The sequence below is a fragment of the Salvia hispanica genome, chromosome 1, assembly GCF_029641045.1.
Source record: "Salvia hispanica isolate PSC_SH4W2 chromosome 1, Shi_PSC_v1, whole genome shotgun sequence".
NCBI lineage: Eukaryota > Viridiplantae > Streptophyta > Magnoliopsida > Lamiales > Lamiaceae > Salvia > Salvia hispanica.
In genome coordinates, this window is record NC_142692.1 from 1,721,707 (window position 1) to 1,745,542 (window position 23,836).

The 23,836-nt window shown below is 35.6% G+C and overlaps 3 protein-coding genes across 3 annotated transcripts; all 3 read left to right on the forward strand.

Moving 5' to 3' along the window:
• Window positions 1-631: 631 nt before the first annotated feature.
• On the forward strand, window positions 632-6,348 carry LOC125224433 (wall-associated receptor kinase-like 8). Its single transcript, XM_089063184.1, has 7 exons — window positions 632-1,202; window positions 2,357-2,734; window positions 3,170-3,568; window positions 3,604-3,678; window positions 3,775-4,128; window positions 4,803-4,979; window positions 5,061-6,348. Exons 1-7 carry the CDS (start codon window positions 632-634, stop codon window positions 6,257-6,259), a joined length of 3,153 nt encoding a protein of 1,050 aa, XP_088919310.1. The 3' UTR covers window positions 6,260-6,348.
• Window positions 6,349-7,414: 1,066 nt separating this feature from the next.
• Window positions 7,415-14,038, forward strand: LOC125221489 (wall-associated receptor kinase-like 8). Its single transcript, XM_048123609.1, has 6 exons — window positions 7,415-7,970; window positions 9,070-9,444; window positions 10,195-10,701; window positions 12,053-12,418; window positions 12,555-12,731; window positions 12,852-14,038. Exons 1-6 carry the CDS (start codon window positions 7,415-7,417, stop codon window positions 14,036-14,038), a joined length of 3,168 nt encoding a protein of 1,055 aa, XP_047979566.1.
• Window positions 14,039-16,488: 2,450 nt separating this feature from the next.
• On the forward strand, window positions 16,489-23,017 carry LOC125221488 (wall-associated receptor kinase-like 8). Its single transcript, XM_089063176.1, has 6 exons — window positions 16,489-17,086; window positions 19,192-19,575; window positions 20,367-20,879; window positions 20,985-21,341; window positions 21,541-21,717; window positions 21,793-23,017. The coding sequence occupies exons 1-6, from the start codon at window positions 16,489-16,491 to the stop codon at window positions 22,977-22,979; spliced, it is 3,216 nt and encodes a 1,071-aa protein (XP_088919302.1). The 3' UTR covers window positions 22,980-23,017.
• Window positions 23,018-23,836: the final 819 nt, after the last annotated feature.

A 23,836-nucleotide genomic window follows, 5' to 3' on the forward strand; every position in this document is an offset into this window, starting at 1 on the left:
ATACTACAATTCCTAGTCAATCATTTGTACACGTGGACGAATAATCAGCTGCCATGTGGCAATCATAAAAAATGTTCAAGGGTAAATTTTCTCGGCCAACAATATCCAATACACTAGACAACAATATCCAATACATTAGACAATAATTTTTTCTCGGCCAGCAATATCCAATACGCTAGACATCAATTTATAGATTGTTGTATAGTGTTTATACTATTGTTGTGTAGCGTTTATAATATTGTTGGATACGTGGTGTCACGTTGTCACTTTAAAAAATATTGTCATTTTAACACAAACCTATATATATAACTGCAAGTTTAAACCGATATTTGTTAACCTAAGAATTTAGTACCAATGACAATCCTTCTATATATCTTAAAAGTCTACGAAGATTTTTTTTTAAAATCTTACTGATGAATGCGCTTTTGTATTTGAATTGTAAAAATTCAATGTAAATACTAATCAAATATCTCATTGAATTTTTACTATTTTTGATAACTAAACTTCGTACATTACTAAATTCCAAATCAATGTTAACACGTTACTTATGACAACATATTCTTTAAAAATTCTTACTTTCTATATATACATATTTCCTCATTCTAACTTCCATAATTCAAATTTCCCAATTATGGCCTTCCAACTATTTTCAATCTTCATGATCATCTCAATTTTCCTTCTTCTTCCGTCATCCATTTCCCCCGGTCCAGTCGCCAAACCCGGATGTCCGGACCGGTGTGGGAAGTTACCCATCCCATATCCATTCGGAGTCGGCCCGGATTGCTCCCTCGACCCGTCCTTCAACATCAGCTGCATAGCTTCCACCTCCACGGATCCTCCAAAAGCGTACATCACAATTCTTGATAAAGAAGTGATCGAAATAAACGAAACGTATGTTCGGGTCAAGTATCCTAACTTCTTGGCGTCCGCTTGCTACGGCCTGCCTGGGTATAATGAGCCGCACGGTGCGGCTGTGAATCTGTCGGGGACTCAGTACACGCTGTCGTCGGAGAACTGGCTGACCGCCATCGGGTGCGACGATATGGTGCTGGGGAATGAGCAGCCGAATGGGAGCTCGGTGGGGAGCAGCTGCGCCTCGCTTTGCGGCGAGAGGAATCACACCGGCGGCGTTGGGTATTGCCCGGATAACGGGTTTTGGTCGGTGCTCGGTAATGGCTGTTGCCGGGCTCCCGTTACCGGAGGTAATCGTTAATTTTATATTAGGGCAAATTGTCTGAAAAATCATACTCCCTCCGTCTCCGAATAAGAGTTACTACTAATTTCCATTTTGGTCCATCCCCCATTAAGAGTAACGCTTCACTTTTACCATAAATAGTAAGTAGTAGGTCCCACATTCTACTCACTCACATTTTATTACAAAACCAATATAAAAAAGTGAATCTCACATTCCACTAACTTTTTCAACCAACTTTTCTTTACATTTCTTAAAACCCGTGCCCGGTCAAAGTGCTATTCCTAATGGGGGACGGAGGGAGTAAAATTTTATTCGTATTAGATTCATGCCGCCACTTTAAAATCGGTCTAAAAAGCATGGATTTTTACAATCTTCTAATTTTTCCATGACCAAAATTTTGATTTCATATTTGTAACACGTAGTTGATTTGACGCACACATGTTTTTAAATTGATGCATAGGTGAGTTATCTGCAAAGTGGCACTTTGAGAAAAATGATAAAATTCACGTGTGTTGTTGCCCTCGATGAATTTTTCAGATATTACATTAGATACAATTTTACTCAAATTAGACCTGTGGTAAAATCGAGAAAAAATGTTAAAAATTAATGATGTGTTGATTATCAAAGTTGCAAGACATATCAAGATTTGAGCAAAACTACAACTTATCCTTTATATATTTAGCACCAACTAGAAAGGAGAGGGAGAGGTAATATTAAAATTACAAAATGAATTTAAGTTTTTCATTTGTTTTTAAATAAAACCTTTATTTATTTATTTGGTAAGGAAAGAGTCACTATTATTTTGCAAAATGGCTCATTAAATGGTGGACCAAGATAGTATTTAAATATTATTTTTTGGTATCAAATACTGTAATGAAGTTATTATACTCTATCTTTGAATATATCAATCCCTAATAATGAACCATTAAACAATAAAAGTCAAATTAAATATTTTTAAAAAATAACTATGCACAAGTTGATGATTAAAAAATCAAACCAAGGTATAGAAAAGTGATAAACGAGATAAAAATAATTAAGTTAATTAAAACATACAAAATGGAAATTACTGACTCTAGTGTAGAAAAACTTGTTCCACATCAGTCGTGTAACTGTAACACGAGATACGAGGTTTATAGACTAAATGAACTTTTTTCCCGGCAGGCAGCAGTTTCCTAAGAGCACAATTAACTGACCTAAGTGGAGCACTGGTACAAGGTAGGGTTTTCCCATGCAGCTACGCCTTTATCCAGGAGATGAGATTAGGAAGTGGAAATCAATCGGTATTTTCGTATAACTTGGAGTTTCTACAGAATAACTCAAAGGCATTCTCTGATGAGTTTATGGAGACGACAATGGCGCCAGTGGTGCGTCTGGATTGGCGGATTGGGAATAAGAATTGCAGTCAGCAGATACTCAATGATCCTAGTTATGCATGTAAAGATAGGAGTATTTGTGGTAATATGTATGAAGTTGATGGATACTATTGCAGCTGCTTTCAAGGATACACGGGCAATGCCTACCTCCCCGGAGGATGCCAAGGTATTACATACCGATATTCATTCTTTTCTTAAGCTATAACAAATTCTCGGAAAAAACATGAATTTTGGTCAATGATGTGTCCCAACTTTAAAAGACGTGAAGTTTGGATTTATTTTCAGTTGGTGAAATTGTGTCTGATATGGCATGGTAGTCGGAAAATTATATGTGGACGATGTCGTCTATTCATGTAGAAAATGACGTCTTTTAGTGGAAAAACATCAAAATTATACTATACATAAGTGATGAGAGTTTTTCGTTGTGGGCTAACAAATTCAAACTTCATTTTTTCCGATATCGTTTAATAAATCCGAACTTCACAAAAAAATTCAATTGTTCCAAATTATAGATATTAATCACAATAAGAATGTAATTATAGGACAGGTTCACCCTAATATTAGTCATTAACCTTTTTTCTTCTTCTTCATCATCCATCAGCATATTCAATACCAGTTGCTAAACCTGGATGCTTGGACCAATGTGGGAATTTATCAATTCCATTTCCATTCGGAATTGGGGCAAATTGCTACATGGATCCATCGTTCGAGATCAGATGCAATGCCTCCACCAATCCCCCCAAAGCGTACCTCTCTGCTCTCAACGCTGAAATCAACGAACTTAACCTAACCCAAATTAGGGTTAATTACCCTAAATTTGCCTTCGCCTGCTACAATTCGTCAGAGAGCCGAAGCTTGATCATTGATTTGTCAGCAACTCAGTTCACACTGTCGACACAGAACGTACTCACCGCCCTCGGCTGCGACGACATGGCGGTGGCCTACGGAAAATCCAAAAACACAAGCTTTGTAGGCGGCAGCTGCGCCGCCTTGTGCACCCGCTCACTGATCGCGGCGATTATGGCTCCTGCGCAGAATTCTTCACGCTTTCTTCCGGTTTGGATTGGTATATGCCGGGCAGCGGCTGTTGCCAGACCCCCATTTCTAGAGGTAAACCCTAAAAAGTAGAACCCTAATCTGATTAAAACCCTAAAAACTAGAACCCTAATCTGATTAAAATTCCTCTAACAAATTAAAACAATACAGGTATAGCTTACATGGAAGCAAATTTGACAGATTTAAGTGGACAGTGGCGTAGGAAACTATTCCCTTGCAGCTACGCTTTCGTTATGGAGAAGACGATGTATTCGACTACTTACCCACTGGAATATCTTACTAACTCAACTGCACCAATCACAGATGAATATTTCATTCTGCCTGTGTTGGTGTTGGATTGGAGGATCGGGAAAGAGAGTTGCAATGTAGCACAAACAAGAGGTGATGCTTTTGGTTGTAAGGCCAACACTAGGTGTGTTGATTTTGATGAAAATGGTGGAGGCTACCTTTGCCACTGCTTGGAAGGATACCAAGGCAATCCTTATCTCGGACAAGGATGTCAAGGTCGGTATTCACATTCCACTAACTCTGAATTCATTTTATTTGTATTGAACTGGTTTATATAAAAGTCAGACTCGTATTCTTTAGAGTTTGTGTCGAGTCGTCCGACATAGTACTAAGTTGGGACAGATGAAATATTCTTGCACATTGTTTGGTTCTGTTGAATTAATCTGATCTTTGTGACTCCACTTTGGTCAATTATCATAAATATTTGAGGGATAAGGGAAATGGGAAAAAATATCAATAGTGAAATACTAACATCAGTGCTATAATATGATTGTTTCTACTTCTGAAACTGTAGTTATAAGTTGTTTATCAGTCTAATCATAGCAACTTCAAATGTGAGCCTTATTTAAGATAAATCTTTTGTTTAATCATGTTTACAACTTTACATGTTAAATTTACTATCTTCGTCTACGGAAACTAGTCCTTGTAGTATGCAACACGAGTATTAATGCAAAATTAGTCAAGTAGCGTATAGACACAAAGAAAAAGTAGTTAAAATACTGTTAGTGAAAAACAGAACCAACCTTATTGCACATGAAACTTAGCATAAAGGGATAAAGAATAATTTTGGTGGAAAGACCAAAGTGGAAAAAACATGACTATTTTTCGTGCACGAAGGTAGTAATATGTCTAAATTGATCATTTTCTTGTGATGCTTTTTGGCCGAGTAGATATTGATGAATGTGGCGATGATACAACAAATCCATGCAATTCAAATTCAACTTGCATCAATACTCCTGGTTCTGTTAGCTGTTTGTGTCCAAGTGGATTTTATGGTGATGGAAGGAAAGATAGCATTGGCTGTATTAAGGTCACACAATCCAAGTCCAAGACCATAATCATGACGGGTAACATTACAATTACATCATCATCATTCATTAAAGAAAAATCAATAAGGATGTGTTTTGATAAGTAAATTGTACATTTAGGTATGGGATCTGCATTAGGGTTTCTACTATTCCTCCTAATGTGCTTTGGGTTGTATAAGATGCTGAAGAAGAGAAAGGACAAAATGGTTAAAGAGAAGTTCTTTAAACGAAATGGTGGTCTTCTCCTACAACAGCAAACCAATGAAGGTGCACTCGGAAAAACAAAAGTTTTCCCCTCACAAGAGCTTGAGGTCGCCACTGATTACTTTAATGAAAGTCGGATTCTCGGACGCGGAGGGCAAGGCACTGTCTACAAAGGAATGTTGTCTGACGGTAAGATTGTGGCGGTCAAGAAATCGAAGTTGGTCGAGGAGAATCAACTGGAACAGTTCATAAATGAGGTGGTGATATTGTCGCAGATCAATCACAGAAATGTGGTCAAATTGCTCGGCTGTTGTTTAGAGACTGAGGTTCCTCTCCTTGTTTATGAATTCATGCCAAATGGGACTCTTTTTGAGCTCATTCACGATCCAAATAATGAATTTCCGATCTCTTGGAGCATGCGTTTGAAGATTGCATCAGATATAGCAGGGGCACTTGCCTACTTACATTATGCATCTTCCGTGCCTATCTATCATCGAGATATCAAGTCTAGTAACATCCTTCTAGATGAAAAATATGTAGTCAAAGTATCGGATTTCGGAACTTCAAGGTCGGTTAATGTAGATCAGACTCATTTGACTACTATGGTTAAAGGGACGTTCGGATATTTAGATCCAGAGTATTTTCAGTCGAGCCAGTTCACAGAAAAGAGCGATGTTTATAGTTTTGGAGTAGTTATTGTCGAGCTTCTAACAGGACAAAGGGCGATATCAATGGGGAAAACAGACGATGATAGAAGCCTAGCGACACGATTTCTTACATGCATGGAAGAAAAACATCTTGACAAAATTTTGGATCCTCAAGTTTTGGAGCAAGGTAGGATGGAAGAGGTGCTTTTAGTTGCGAGGCTTGCGCAAAGGTGTTTGAATCTGAAAGGGAAAATGAGACCAACAATGAAAGAGGTATCAACTGAATTGGAAAGTTTTAGGATATCTCATATGTCCTGTTCAACTTTGAAAGAAGAATTTGAGGATGAGACAGACATTGAAGTTAAGCCCATATCACTTTCAGATATTGAATACTCATGGACAGCCAGTTACAAGAGTCCCTCTGCTTCGTCCTCAGATGCACATCCCTTCATGCCCGCAACAACTTAAACTTCTCGTAAATTCTATATGTTTGCTCTTATATGTACTGGTGAACTCTGTTGTGTGGAGATATTCACGTGTAAGGTGTAACTGTAAGTTTTCTCATTTCGAAAATGTGAAGTAACAAGAGATCAACTTAAATACATGTTTCTTCTATATTCAAGTTTTTTTCTTAAATACTTCCAGCCAGTCTGGTTTTGACACATTATACCGATTCATCAATCTCTCGTAATTAAAGAGATCACAAAATCTGTTACTCTGCTAATTAAAGAGATTTTCAAAATCTGGTAATTTAAATGAAGAGGTCAGCATAGAAATTCACATGTCACGAATCAATTACCCCTACAAAGTACAAACTACTTATCAAATAAAATGTGGTTTGTCGGACTTTTGCTAGTCAAACAATCATTGCCACATTAATTGCATTAATATTAAAATTTTCACAAAAATAATATGGAAGAAAATGACGAATGACAAACATTAATTTTAGTTTATTACTATATTTATTTCATTTGAATCAATTTGTTTTAGGAGTAACATATTAAGTTTAATTAGCACTCGTAAGTCATGGTGTCCATGAATCAATGAGTAGAGCTGTAGTCCGTAGAGGTCAACTTACAAGGCACCAAATTAAGTGCAAGTGTTATTATACTATTCAAGAAATATGGATGACTTTTCATGAAATTAATAAGGTAATGTGCATAAATTATAAAAAGTATTGGATATAAATAATGCAATTTGCATGTAAAATTTTTTAAACTTTTACCACAATTTTAAATATAAAAGGATTCTTAGCTTCAAAATTGTTCTCCCCTTATAAGGAATAAGGATTCTCATTCTTTTTCGACACATATTTTAATTAATAAAATGTTAAATTCATTTATTATAGTAAGAAGATGTGTGAGTAGTCATGCTTAATTTTGTATAATTCACACATTCATAAGGGACAAAAGGAGTATACTGATGACTGCACCATTTGCATTCGACCTTTATATATATCTAAAAGAAATTAAATCAATGTTGGCACGTTACTTATTAATATGCGGTCTTATTTTATAGATCAAAGCCATGTTTGTAGTGTGTCATATCGACATAATCCTTGTGTTCTAACTTATATATAGATTATAGAGGTAAAAGCAAAATCACAAGTTCATATTTCCAATAATGGCATTCCAACTTATAATTCCAATCTTTGTGACATCGATTTTCATTCTTCGTCAGTCATCCATTTCTGCTGGCCTAGTGGCTAAGCCCGGATGCCCGGACCGGTGTGGGAAGTTACCCATCCCATACCCGTTCGGAATCGGGTCGGATTGCTCCCTCGACCCATCTTTCAACATCAGCTGCATAACCTCCACAGATCCTCCAAAGGCATACATCACAATTCTTGATAAGGAAGTGATCGAAATAAACGAAACTTACGTTCGGGTCAAGTACCCAAACTTCGTGGCGTCCGCTTGCTACGGCTTGCAGGATTATGAGCCGCACAGTGCGGCCCTGAATCTGTCGGGGACTCAGTACACGCTGTCGTCAGAGAACTGGCTGACTGCCATCGGCTGCGATGATATGGTGCTGGGGATTGAGCAGCCGACCGGGTTGAGGAGCAGCTGCGCCTCGATTTGCAGCGAGAGGAATCACACCGGCGGCGTAGGGTATTGCCCGGATAATGGTTTGTGGTCGGTGCTCGGTAACGGCTGTTGCCGTGCCTCCGTTGTCGAAGGTAAGTTGCTATGAAACCATAAATTTTGGTCAAATTCTTGTGCGTCCGCAGTTATTATGAAAATCATTAATTTTAATATTTTTAGTAAATAAAAATAAAGCTACGTGGGCTAAATGAGGAATGCTCACGAATAGTAGTTGCATAAAGTCAAGTAGCATAACATTTCTTTAGATTGATAATGGGGCCTAATATCAATAAACTTGCCAAAAATTTGTTTTTCCCACAAACTGTAAACCTGACCTATAACTATAATATGATGAACTGGGAAGTGATCAATTGCCAACTAATCATTTAATTGTTAACTATAACTAATTTAAGGCCATAGGATTTTAGAAAACGTGTGGTCTATAATTTGCCATGTGTAATTTTTGTTTTTATTAATAAAATAAAAAAGTTAAAAAAAAAAACTCCAAATTAGGGTTTTGGATGACATTGTCAATATAGTGTTTCGAAAATATCAACACAGTGCTTTGAGAATGTCAACACAATGCTTTAAGAATGTTAACCAATTGTTTATATTGACATTCTACGTGTATTATATTGACATATTTTATATAGTATATTGACATTTCTGCTTGTGTCATATAGTATGATTGAAATATTGTGTTATTGTATTAATAATATTGCGTTGTTGTGTCGGTGGTTGTGTTGATGATGTTGTGATATAGCGTTGATACTATTGTGTTACTGTGTTGATGATGTGATATAAGAGTGATAATATTGTGTCACAATAATATCATGCATCAACACAACAACATAACAGTATCCTCGAGTTTTATTACTCCCTCCGTCCCCGATTAAGAGTCACACTTTAACTGGGCACGAATTTTAAGAAATATAAAGGAAAGTTGGTTGAAAAAGTTAGTGTAATGTGAGACCCACTTTTTTCCTACTTACCATTTATGGTAAAAATAAAGTGTGACTCTTAAGTGGGGACGGACCGAAATAGAAATGTGTGACTCTTAGTTGGGGACGGAGGGAGTATTACTCTATGTCATGCATTCATGCTATATGTGGGAATTGATCAATATTGATTTCAATCAAGAAGAGTTCTCTTAAGATTAGTCTCCTCTGCATGTAACTTAAATGTATATTGCAGGCAGCAGTTTTCTAAGAGCAGAGTTAACTGACCTAAGTGGATCATTGGCACGTGGTAGGGCTTTCCCGTGCAGCTACGCCTTTATCCAGGAGATTCGAACAGGAAGTGGAAATCACTCTGTATTTTCGTACAACTTGGATTTTCTACAGAATAACTCAAAGGCATTCTCGAATGAGTTTATGGAGACGACGATGGCGCCGGTGGTGCTGCTCAATTGGCGGATTGGGAATAAGAATTGCAGTCAGCAAGTGCCCGATGATCCAAGTTATGCATGTAGAGATAGAAGCATTTGTGTTGATACATATGATATTGGATACTATTGCAGTTGCTTTCAAGGATACAAGGGCAATGCCTACCTCCCCGGAGGATGCCAAGGTATTATACACGAGTTTTTCATTGTGGGTAATTGCGAACAAATTTAAACTTCAACTTAAAAAATTATGTTTTGAACAAAATATCACAAACAAATCCAAACTTTATGATTGATCATAATTTAATTTAATTAATTGTTCTGATTATAGTCATTAATAACAATAAGATGTACTTAAAATAGGATGGAATGTTATCCAAGGTGCTATTATAAATTAGTTACTTACTTTTTTTATCCCAACCTTTTACTATGTTTACGTAGTAAATAGGATGATGGATTCACCCTAATGTTTTCCAAGTTACTATTATAAATTACTATCTCCGTCCCCCAAATTTTGATATAGTTTACCATTTCGGTCTGTCCCTGAAAGTTTGACACACTTCACTTTTTACCATTTTTGGTAGTGAACCTCATATTCCACGAACTCATTCATACTCACATTTGATTATAAAACAAATACTTTAAAAGTAGGATCTACATCCCACCAACTTTTTCAACACATTTTTCATTACATTTCTTAAAACCCGTGCTGTGTCAAACCGTGTCAAAATTTGGGGGACGGAGATAGTAGTTAATAGTACTACTTTTTATCCCAATCTTTTGCTATGGTTTCAAATTTATCCATTCCTTAAAAATATCTTACTTTGTATCTAATCTTTTTAATTTTTATGAAATCTCAATTTTCGGCATCGCATTGATGACATGGCATGATGGAAATTTATCCTCTCTAATCTTCTTCTTCTTCTTGCATATAGCATATTCCATACCAGTTGCTAAACCTGGATGCTTGGATCAATGTGGGAATTTATCGATCCCATATCCATTCGGAATTGGCTCAAATTGCTACATGGATCCATCTTTCGAGATCAGCTGCAATGCCTCCACCAATCCCCCCAAAGCATACCTCTCCGCTCTCAACGCAGAAATCTACAACCTAAACCTTACCCAAATTAGGGTTTACTACCCCAAATTTGCCTTCGCCTGCTACAATTCGTCGGAGAGCCGAAGCTTGATCATTGATTTGTCAGCAACTCAGTTTACGCTGTCGACGCAGAACGTGCTCACCGCCCTTGGTTGCGACGACATGGCAGTGGCCTACGGAAAATCCAACAACACAAGTTTTGAAAGTGGCAGCTGCGCCGCCTTGTGCACCGACGCTGATTCCAGCGGTTACGGTTCCTGCGCAGAATACTTTACGCTTTATCCAGGGTATGAGAGTTATATGCCCGGCACTGGCTGTTGCCAAACCCCCATTTCTAGAGGTAAATCCAATCACCTTAAATTAATTTTTTTTAGAAAGTGAATAAAGTAGAGAGAATAAAGTAAGAAATGTTACTATATATGAAAATGACTCAACCATGAGGAAACTTTCCGAAATATAAAAAATGACTCAACTATAAGGGAACGGAGAGAGTATATAGTTTTAGGGTCCTCTTATCATGCTTATAACATCATAATCCAAAACTAAGACTAAATCTAAACTTTGAAATGAGTGGATGAGATTAAAGGTCACAAAATTCATAAATAGTAAACAAAATATCAACAAAAGAGTAATATCGTCATTATGTTATCATATGGAGTAATAATTTTTGTGGTTTTTTATATCAACACAGGTTCATTGATATTATACATACTATATTGAGGTTTTTTTTTTTTTTTTTTTTTTTTTTTTTTGCACTCGTTGATAAAATTTGTTTATCAACATGTGCGAAAACTGAAATATAAATTATCATATTTCATCACCCGAACATCGTCGGAACATATGCAATTGAGATTTCGTTGGAATCCTTATAAAATTGTCTTTAATTTGATACTCCCTCCGTGCCATAATAGATGACACACTTGGGGATTGACACGAGATTTTAGGTTATGTTGTTTTGTGTTTTAGGTGGAGAGAGAAAATAGTACTACTATATTTATATTAATGTGAGAGGTAGTTTTTTCTAAAAAAAGGAAATGTGACATCTTTTGTGGGACAAACTAAAAAGGAAAGTATGACGTCTAATATGGGACGAAGGGAGTATATTTTTTATGAAAAAATAATTTAAATCGAGAGAGTTGCGTAAATTTAAAGTTTTGAGATGATTTTGATGAAAGATAATTTATATTAATATCTTCAAAATATAATCCACTTAACATTATTTTAATCATTGGATCTTTTAATCTAATGATTAAAAATTGGTCATTTTGGATTGCTAATTAGTTAGCAATTGATCATAACCCTATAATTTTAAGTAGATTAATGTATTGTAGTACTAATATTAAAATGTACATAATGTATTACTTTAATGATTTTGTGTATAATATACTCTTACTGAGAAATTCTCTCATTTTGCCTATTTATAGGTGTCCATAAAAAATAGTCTCATTTCAAAAAATGAAACCTTTTTTCATACTTTAGTACCCACCTTTTCTTCTTTCCTCTTATAGTACTTTTTTTTCGTTTCTCTATTACATTATCTATTTTTCTCCACTCTCCCAGACTTTATTAATTTCTCATTAATACTCATGTCATCCACAAATAAAGACTAATTTTCGTGGATATTGGGAGTATTAGCTTTAATGTAAAGCCCTAATTACTAACATTTTTTTCTACATCCGCGTCCCATGCAGGCATAGCTTACCTGGAAGCAAACTTGACAGACTTAAGTGGGAAATGGCGTAGGAAGCTATTCCCTTGTAGCTACGCTTTCATCACAGAGAAGACTTCATCTTCTAGTAGTTACCCCTTCAATTTTCTTGCTGACTCTACCACATCTTTAACATTCATACGTGATTCCTACTACTATATTGAGCCGATGTTGACGTTAGATTGGAGGATTGGGAAAGAGAAATGCAATGTAGCACAAACAAAGGCTACTAGTTTTGGTTGTAAGGGCAATACTAGTTGTGTTGATTTTGATGAAAATGTTGGAGGCTACCTCTGCAACTGCATGGAAGGGTATCAGGGCAATCCTTACCTTGGACAGGGATGCCTAGGTTAGTAATATACTTTTGTTTTTGCAATACAATTTTTCCCTACATTCGATCGAATTTAATTGAGTTATTTCTAGAATTATATAGACAATAAGTAATAAAATTGATCATTTTCTTGTGATGCTTTTGGCCCTAGTAGATATTGATGAATGTGGTGATGATACAACAAATCCATGCAATTCAAATTCAATTTGCATCAATGCTCCTGGTTCTGTCAGCTGTTTGTGTCCAAGTGGATTTTATGGTGATGGAAGGAAAGATGGCATTGGCTGTATTAAGGTCACACAATCCAATTCCAAGACCATAATCTTGACAGGTAGCATTACAACTCTAAAATCAACCACTTCATAAAATTACTTTTTACAATCTACATGCATATGATCATATATTACAACCCTAAAGATAATGTGTTTTGATGAATAAATTGTACATTTAGGTATGGGATCTGCATTAGGGTTTCTAGTATTTCTACTTATGTTCCTTGGGCTGTATAAGATACTGAAAAAGAGAAAGGAAAAAATGGTTAAAGAGATGTTCTTTAAACGAAACGGTGGTCTTCTCCTACAACAACAAACTAATGACGGTGCACTCGGAAAAACAAAAGTTTTCCCCTCACAAGAGTTGGAGATTGCTACTGATTACTTTAATGAAAGTCGGATTCTTGGACGCGGAGGGCAAGGCACTGTCTACAAAGGAATGTTGTCTGACGGCAACATTGTGGCAGTGAAGAAATCAAAGTTGGTCGAGGAGAATCAACTGGAAGAGTTCATAAATGAGGTGGTGATACTGTCACAGATCAATCACAGGAATGTGGTCAAATTGCTCGGATGTTGTTTAGAGACTGAGGTTCCTCTGCTTGTCTACGAATTCATGCCAAATGGGACTCTTTTTGAGCTGATTCACAATCCAAATAATGAATTTCCAATCTCATGGGGCATGCGTTTGAAGTTCGCAGCGGATATAGCAGGGGCATTGGCCTACTTACATTATGCATCTTCCGTGCCTATATATCATCGAGATATCAAGTCTAGTAACATCCTTCTTGATGAAAAACATGTTGTCAAAGTGTCAGATTTCGGAACTTCAAGGTCGGTTAATGTAGATCAGACGCATTTGACTACTCTGGTTAAAGGGACGTTCGGATATCTAGATCCAGAGTATTTTCAATCGAGCCAGTTCACAGAAAAAAGTGATGTCTATAGTTTTGGGGTAGTTATCGTCGAGCTTCTAACAGGACAAAGGGCGATATCTATGGGGAAAACAAACGACGACAGAAGCCTAGCGACACGGTTCCTTACATGCATGGAAGAAAACTGCCTTCACAAAATTTTAGATCCTCAAGTTTCGGAGCAAGGTAGAATGGAAGAGGTGGTTTTAGTTGCGAGGCTTGCACAAAGGTGTTTGAATCTGCAGGGGAAAATGAGACCAACAATGAAAGAAGTTTCAACAGAATTGGAAAGTTTTAGAATATCTCACATGTCTTGTTCAACTTTGAAAGAAGAATTTGAGGAAGAGACAAATATTGAAGTTAAGCCCATAACACTTTCAGATATTGAATACTCATGGACAGCCAGTTACAAGAGTCCCTCTGCTTCGTCCTCAGACGCACATCCCTTAATGTGATACGCATCATGCATGTAATGAAATTGCAGTTTCAGCATCAATGAGGTAATGAATTTGGCAGTAATTTTGGAAGGGGAGTAGTGAACATGGTTGTTACAAGAGGTGGAGGCAGCTGCAATTTATCAAGCATTATTTATCTTTATGATTTCCTTTATATGTTTTAATGTAGAGACCACTGGTCCTTAGTAGTTTGAGAATGACATTGAGTGTTTTGTATTGAACAGCATTTTGTAGCCGGGTGCCTTCATCGGAAGGAGATATCGTTTATTTCAATCAACTGTCCAGAATTTAACATTCTAACGTGTCTGTCGAATTCTTATTGCTTCTTTTCTTTAACATAATGCGCGCAACTAACTCAAACTTCTCGTAAACCCTATATTTCCTCATGTATGTACTGGTGAACTCTGTTGTGTTAAGATATTCACGTGTGAGTTGTCTCATGTCGAATATGTGAAATTAAAAGAGATCAAATTAAATGTACATGTTTTTATATTCAAGTTTTTTTTTTTCTTAATTACTTTCCGGCTATCTACATACCAATGTGCTTTGACACATTATATTATACCGATTCATGAATCTCTCATTGGTTAGAGAAATCGAGAGTAGTTCAAAACCATGAAAGTGAACGGTTGTGTGATAATATCACCACAGTCGGTAGAATAAACAGATTAAAAAAAAAAATTCTATAGATCTAGAAACAAGAATAAATTCTGCGTACAGCATATTTTAGCAACAAATTAGAAGAACCTAAGGCCAGGCCAGCTCTAAGCAACTAACTGCATAAAGATCATTCCTAACAAATAATAAAAAAACAGTTTTAGCGAATTAAGAACTCATAGACATACAAAAATGGTTAGAAGAATCAAGAATGAATCATAATTCATCATCAATTATATATTTCTTCTAAAAATATAATTTTAGAAATTTAAACTATGTAATTATCAATATTAAATTAATATTAATATTAGCGGTTATAGTACGTTTTAGTTATTTGTTTTCATTTCACAAATGATGAAAATTTAACAATATATGAAATGGGAGATTAATAAAAGAAAATATAATTAAGTAATGGTATAATTTAAGATATAAGTTGGAAGTGCTGTGATATGATTTGGAGGTCGAACACAATGCCATGTAATAATTGAAAAAAATAAGTTATGACATGATTTAGGATGTGAAATAGGGCTGAGTTGCTGATCGACTAATTAACGATGGAAAAGTTATGATTAATTATTGATTGATTTCGACATATATATTCGATAATCGGACATAAAAAGAATGTATTACAGTGACATATATTATATGAAAAACAAGTTGACTTGAAAAGTCTCTCTGTCACGTTTGATTCAGTAGTGTCAATTTACATATGATATCGTTTTCTATAGATAAGCCTACGTTGATATATTAGTTAAAATAAGATGTCTTGTGTTTAGTTAATTTATTTCATTTTAATTAATTTGCTTTTTCATTACTAGGCACCAAATTAACTGCAAGTGTCATTAATTATACTAAGAAATGTGGATACTTTTCAAGAAACTGCAAGTGCAAGTGTGCATAAATTAACATAAATGTATTGGATATGAATAATAAAAAATACTACAAGTGAAAAATAGGTTGATTTTGTCACAATTTTGAATATAAAATCACTCTCATCAGCTTATTATATCAAATATATATCTGAAATCTATGCTCCCTTTGGCAGTTTACTTATACTTTTCCACCACATATTTAAATAAATGCTATTTTAGATTCATTCGTTGTAGAGATGTTAGTATAATTTGTTATCGTAAATTAATGTTCGAGTATGCGTGCATCATGCTTATTTTTGTACTCCTATATGTACTAAAGGTAAAATATGAGAATTTTAAAGTGGAATAATTTGAAGGACATACTAAAATGAGATACTATTAAACATATTAATAAGGGACATAAAAGAGTAAGTATATAAGTTCAAGTTCGTACCGATATTTGTTAACCTAAAAATTTAGTACGTACTACTAATTAGATCGTAAAAATTTACTCATTAAATATTTTATATTTACTGCTCCATCCGTCCCGATTTAGTAGTCCCATTGATTTTTCTGTCCCCTTTTTGTAAAAAATAGTTAAAGTGGAGAAGTGGTAAAGCAAGAGAGACAATAATGCAGATAAGACTTTTCTCTATAATATTATTCTTTCTCTTAATTTACCATTTCTCCTCTTTAACTATTTTTTATCATTTTTACAAAAATAGGACAGAAAAGTTAATGAGACTACTAAAGTGGGACGGATGGAGTATTTTTTATAAATAGACTTTGTATTTTCCTAAATCATTTCCAAATCAACTTTAACTCGTTACTTATGAGTTATGACAAATTCTTTAAATTCGTACTTTCTCTCTGTATATATATGAGTTCATGGTAGAAGTACTTATTTCCCTATTCAACTTCCACAATTCAAATTTCCTAATTATGGCTTTCCAATTATTTTCAATTTTCATAATCGCTTCGATTTTCTTTCTTCTTCCGCCATCCATTTCTGCCGGCCTTGTCGCCAAACCCGGATGCCCGGACCGGTGTGGGAAGCTATTGATTCCATATCCATTTGGAGTCGGGTCGGATTGCTCCCTCGATCCGTCTTTCAACATCAGTTGCATAAATTCCACTTCCACGGGTCCTCCAAAAGCGTACATCACAATTCTTGATAAAGAAGTGATCGAAATAAACGAAACTTACGTTCGGGTCAAGTACCCCAACTTTGTAGCGTCCGCTTGCTACGGCTTGCCAGAAACTGAGCCGCACGGTGCGGCCTTGAATCTGTCGGGAACTCAGTACACGCTGTCGTCGGAGAACTGGCTGACCGCCATCGGCTGCGATGATATGGTGCTCGGGACTGACCAGCCGAACGGGATTTTGGTGGGGACTGAGCAGACGAACGGGAGCTTGGTGGGGAGCAGCTGCGCCACGCTTTGCGGCGAGGGGAATCACACCGGCGGCGTTGGGTATTGCCCGGATGGCGGGTTTTGGTCGGTGCTCGGTAATGGCTGTTGCCGTGCCCCTATTACCGGAGGTAATTAATTTCAAACCTCTTAATGGCTGTTTCAATTGATGTCGTTATAAGTGCAAATATTGTAGTACTAGAATAGTACTAATATGTTTTCAAAGATTGAAATTAATTAAAAATTTAATTTAATTTTTTTATTCTTTTGCAATCAATTCTTAGGGGCATGTTTGGGGGTCACCACCCCTTTAAATAACATCATACCACCATTTCTAGCCAATCATTTGTACACGAGGACGAATAATAAGCTGCCACATGGCAAAAAAAAAAAAAATCTGGAAAAAGATGGGCAGCAATGTGCTGGTCTTTATACAACAATTTTCCTTGAACAACAATATCTGACACACTATACAACAATTTATAGATTGCTGTGTAGTGTTTGTAATATTGCTGTGTAGCGTTTGTAATATTGCTGTATAAGCGTGTCACAGTGTCATTTTAAGAGGGGTTGTCATTTTAACACAAACCTCAATTCTTATATATATATATATATATATATATATATATATATATATATATTTATTTATTAGGCAAAACACTAAATAAATCATGAAAGATATTCAAATTCTAATCCAGTCCTGTACTTTCAAAATCTAAAATTAAATTACAAAATATGAAAACATAGTGATCAAACATTAAAGAATATGTTTTGGAATGCGAGGACAAGGATGGTTATTTGCTTGTCACTCAAGATTTATGCCCACGTATTTTGTCGGAATATAGACAATGTTGCAAAATTTCACACTCTGTGTCTCAATTAAGTCGGATCAAAATTTTAGGACATGAAAATTAAGAAATTGTATTGAAAAGTGGGAGAGATGAATAAAATAGGAAAGATAAAGATAGAATAGAGTAAGTGATGGAATAAAGTAAGACTAAATGAATGTTTTGTTTTTATATAAAAAATGACTCTACTTAATTAGGACATCCCAAAAAGGATTACAACTCAAGTTATAATATTAGACTCAACTTAATTGGAACGAAGAGAGTATTAAATATTTCGTGATTTTAATCGGCAATTTACACTTATTTATTTGATAGGAAAGAGTCAATATTATAAAGAAATAGATACTATTTCACTATCCACAAATGGATGGCAAAATCATATTTATTAGTATTTTAATATTATTTTGTGGTCCAAATGATTATAATTTAGTTTTTTTTAAAAAAACTTTCTTTGAATATATCAAATAATGAAGTTGAAAAATATACAGTACCCTATCTTTGAATTATATCGATCCCCAATTAAAAATGAACCATATATTAAACTAAAGGGGAGTGTTATATTGCTAACTCAATGCTTAATTGCTAACTACAACTCAATAATAGCCATTAGATATTCAAATTAAAGGCCTAGATCATTAACCACAAAATGTCAATACGATCAACAAAAACATCAATAAGGCTATAGGATTAATTCCAATAAAAATCAATAGGGGTATTAATGTCAAGTTAGTTATAATTAACTTTTAAAAGAAATTCCAAAACTTTAAATTCATATAACATATATCAAATTAAAGATAATTTTATAAAGATTCCAACGATATACCACATGCATAAGTTCCGACGTCAAAATTTGAAAAAAAAAAATCTAGAATTTTCGTACACAGGTAATGTCAATACAGCTAAGATAATATGTCAATATAAAGCATATACAATGTCAATCCTAAATTTGTGTTGACATTCTCAAAGCATTGTGTTGATATTTTCGAAACACTATATTCACATTTTCATTCAAAACCCTAATTTGACGTTTTTTTTTAATTTTTTTCGATTTAATTAATAAAAACGAAAATTACACGTGGCAAATTGTAGACCACACATTTTTTAAAATCATGTGGCCTTAAATTAGTTGTAATTAGTAATTAAATGATGAGTTAGCAATTGATCATTCCCTTAAACGGAAATAGTCAAATTAAATGATACAAATTACCATGCACTAGTTGATGATTAAAACTTCAAACCAATGTATAGAAAATTGATAATTAAACGAGACAAAAACAAAATAAATTAATTAAAACATGTACAATATTACGGACTCTAGTGCAAAAAAAAACTTACGGACATGATAACGAGGTGGTTTATAGACTAAATGAACTTTTTTTTTTCCGCAGGCAGCACTTTCCTAAGAGCACAATTAACTGACCTAAGTGGAGCATTGGCACGTGGTAGGGTTTTCCCATGCAGCTATGCCTTTATCCAGGAGACAGGATTTGTATTTGACAGTGGAAATCAATCTGTATTTTCGTATAAGTTGGAGTTTCTACAGAATAACTCCAAGGCATTCTCAGATGAGTTTATGGAGACGTCGATGGCACCGGTGGTGCAGCTAAATTGGCGGATTGGGAACAAGAATTGCAGTCAGCAGCTGCCCAATGATCCTAGCTATGCATGTAGAGATAGGAGTATTTGTTGGGATGAATATGATGTTGATGGATACTATTGCATCTGCTTTCAAGGATACAAGGGCAATGCTTATCTCAACGGAGGATGCCAAGGTATTATATTATACTCCCCCATCTCCGATTAAGAGACACACTTGCATTTCTCCACTCGTTTTATAAAAATGGTACTCCTTCTGTCCCACAAAAGATGTCACACTTGTGGGACGACACATGATTTTATGAGGTTTTGTTTTGTGTGTTAAATGGAGAGAGAAAATATAATTTTTATATTCATGTGAGAGAGAACTTTTTTCAAAAGGGGAAATATGACATCTTTTATGGGACAAACTAAAAAGGAAAGTGTGACATCTTTTGTGGGACGGAGGGAGTAATAAATAGTTAAAGTGGAAAAATGGTAAAGTAAGAAAGAATAATATAAAGAAGACTCTTCTCTACCTTATTCTCTATCTTATTTTAATATATATCGACTTTAACTATTTATTATTATTTTTACAAAACGAGTGCAGAAATGCAAATGTGTTTCTTAATCGGGGACAGAGGAAGTACTACATCCGTCCCTGAAAATTTGTCCTATTTTTCCATTTCAGTCGGTCCCCCAAAATTTGTCTCATTTCGCTTTGTACCATTTTTGGTAGTGGACCTCATATTCCACTAACTCATTCCTACTCACATTTTATTATAAAACTAATACTATATAAAAGTAGGACCCACAATCCATTAACTTTTTCAACTCACTTCCCATTACATTTCTTAAAACCCGTGTCGGGTCAAAGTGGGACAAATTTTGGGAGACGGAGGAAATAACAAATTAATAAAGTAAATTACTTGCATGGTATGTTTTGCATCATTAGATTTATTCTTGTTTCTTCTTCTTCTTCCATTAGCATATTCCCTACCGGTGGCTAAACCTGGATGCCTGGATCAATGTGGGAATTTATCGATTCCATATCCATTCGGAATAGGGCCAAATTGCTACATGGATCCGTCTTTCGAGATCAGCTGCAATGTCACCACCAACCCCCCCAAAGCATACCTCTCCATTCTCAATGCAGAAATCTACGACATTAATGATCAATCTCAGGTTAGGGTTAATTACCCGAAGGTAGCCTTCGCCTGCTACAATTTGTCAGAGAGCCGAAGCTTGATCATTGATTTGACAGCAACTCAGTTTACACTGTCGACGCTGAATGTGCTCACCGCCCATGGCTGCGACGACATGGCGGTGGCCTATGGAAAATCCAACAACACAAGTTTTGTAGGGGGAAGCTGCGCCGCCTTGTGCACCCGCTCCAGCGATCAAGGCGAATATGGTTCTTGCGCAACATCCTACGTGACATATGCAGATTTTAAGAGGTATATGCCCGGGAATGGCTGTTGCCAGTCCCCCATTTCTAGAGGTAAAACCATCACCTTCTTACACAATAACCAACTACTGTATTTATTTATAACCCTAAAAAGTAGAATCCTAAATCTGATTAAAATCCTCTAACAAAAACATACAGGTATCGCTTACTTGGAAGCAAATTTGACAGACTTAAGTGGACAATGGCGTAGGAAGCTATACCCTTGCAGCTACGCTTTCGTCTCAGAGAAGACTTCATATTATTTTGGTGGTTACCCACTGGAATATCTTAGCAACTCAACTGCACCACTCGAAGATTATAATTATTTTCTGGCCGTAGTGGTGTTAGATTGGAGGATTGGGAAAGAGAATTGCAATGTAGCACAAACAAAGGCTACTACTTTTGGTTGTAAGGGCAATACAAGTTGTGTTGATTTTGATGAAAATGCTGGAGGCTACATTTGCCGATGCTTGGAAGGATACCAAGGCAATCCTTACCTTGGACTAGGATGTCAAGGTCGGTACTCACATTTCACTAACTCATTTTACTCGTATTAAACTAATATATAAACTTTAGATTCTTATTCTTTAAAATCTGTGTCAAGTCAACCGACACTCCTAAGTTGGGACAGATGGAAAATTCTTGCACATTGTTTGATTGTGTTGAATTATGTCTGAATTGATTCACTTTCTTGTGATGCTTTTGGGCCTAGTAGATATTGATGAATGTGGTGATAATACAACAAATCCATGCAATTCAAATTCGATTTGCACCAATACTCCTGGTTCTGTCACCTGTGTGTGTCCAAGAGGATTTTATGGTGATGGAAGGAAAGATGGCAAAGGATGTATTGAGGTCACACAATCCAAGTCCAAGAGCATAATCTTGACAGGTAGCATCATCATCATCATTCAATACAAAAATTTTTAATAAAGGATATGTTTTGATGAGTAAATTGCACATTTAGGTATGGGATCTGCATTAGGGTTTATACTATTCCTACTTATGTCCTTTGGGATGTATAAGATGCTGAAAAAGAGAAAGCAAAAAATGGTTAAAGAGAAGTTCTTTAAACGAAATGGTGGTCTTCTCCTACAACAGCAAACTAATGAAGGGGCACTTGGAAAAACAAAAGTTTTCCCCTCACAAGAGCTGGAGGTCGCTACAGATTACTTTAATGAAAGTCGGATTCTCGGACGCGGAGGGCAAGGCACGGTCTACAAAGGAATGTTGTCCGACGGCAAGATTGTGGCGGTCAAGAAATCAAAGGTGGTCGAGGAGAATCAACTGGAACAGTTCATAAATGAGGTGGTGATACTGTCACAGATCAATCACAGAAATGTGGTCAAATTGCTCGGCTGTTGTTTAGAGACTGAGGTTCCTCTCCTTGTTTATGAATTCATGCCAAATGGGACTCTTTTTGAGCTCATTCACGATCCCAATAATGAATTTCCGATCTCGTGGAGCATGCGTTTGAAGATCGCATCAGATATTGCAGGGGCACTAGCCTACTTACATTATGCATCTTCCGTGCCTATCTATCATCGAGATATCAAGTCTAGTAACATCCTTCTTGATGAAAAATATGTCGTCAAGGTGTCGGATTTCGGAACTTCAAGGTCTGTTAATGCAGATCAGACTCATTTGACTACTATGGTTAAAGGGACGTTCGGATATTTAGATCCAGAGTATTTTCAGTCGAGCCAATTCACAGAAAAGAGTGATGTGTATAGTTTTGGAGTAGTTATTGTCGAGCTCCTAACCGGGCAAAGGGCGATATCTATGGGGAAAACAGACGATGACAGAAGCCTGGCAACACGATTTCTTACATGCATGGAAGAAAAATGCCTGGACAAAATTTTAGATCCCCAAGTTTTAGAGCAAGGTAGGATGGAAGAGGTGCTTTTAGTTGCGAGGCTTGCACAAAGGTGTTTGAATCTGAAAGGGAAAATGAGACCAACAATGAAAGAAGTTTCAACTGAATTGGAAAGTTTTAGGATATCTCATATGTCCTGTTCAACTTTGAAAGAAGAATTTGAGGATGAGACAGACTTTGAAGTTAAGCCCATATCACTTTCAGATATTGAATACTCATGGACAGCCAGTTACAAGAGTCCCTCTGCTTCATCCTCAGACGCACATCCCTTAATGTGATACGCAACAACTATCCAGAATTTAAATTTCTAAAGTGTCTGTCAAATTCCTAGTGTTTTTAAATTTCTCGTAAATATTATATTTCCTCTTGTATGTACTAGTGAAGTCTGTTGTGTTGAGATATTAACGTGTAATTAAGTTGTACCATATTGAATATGAAGTTGTTTGTTATTTCTATGTTTAATTTCCTAGTTGAATGATTATCGAAAAAGTGATTTGATGCATGTGTGAATCTAATTATTTATGTAATCAGTATTTAATTTGTTGCTAGTTACCGAAACATACAAATGACCAATGATCATACATGATAAATGCCACGATATACATGACCACTTCAAAAATTAATTAAATATCTTAGTTTGAGAACTAATGAACAGCAATTATATTAAATTAACATTTATAGTTTTACTTACTCACATTATCACATACTATGTTTTCTTCTCCATAGTTTATACTCCATTCAAACGTATCAAGTAAGCAACCACAAGTCCACAATAGATCATTGTTAAATGTTTCTTGTAAGAATGGATATTGATATTGATTGACCATAACATTTCATTAAGATAAATGTCAACTATTTGTTGTTGATTTATGATTTTTATTCTTTTTATTAAAATAATTATTAGTCATGATTCCGAGTTTACTTGTAGGCTTAGCTTGATGATTTTAATTCTTGACACATATATTAACTGATAAATGTCTTACTATAAATTAAGTTGCATTTATAAGTTATTACCTCCGTCCCTTAAAAACATAAACTATTTCCATTTTGGGACGTCTCTTAATAATAGAAGCTTTCTATTTTAGGATTTGGATCCCACAATCCACTAACATTACTTTCGTTACTTTTTCGTTAA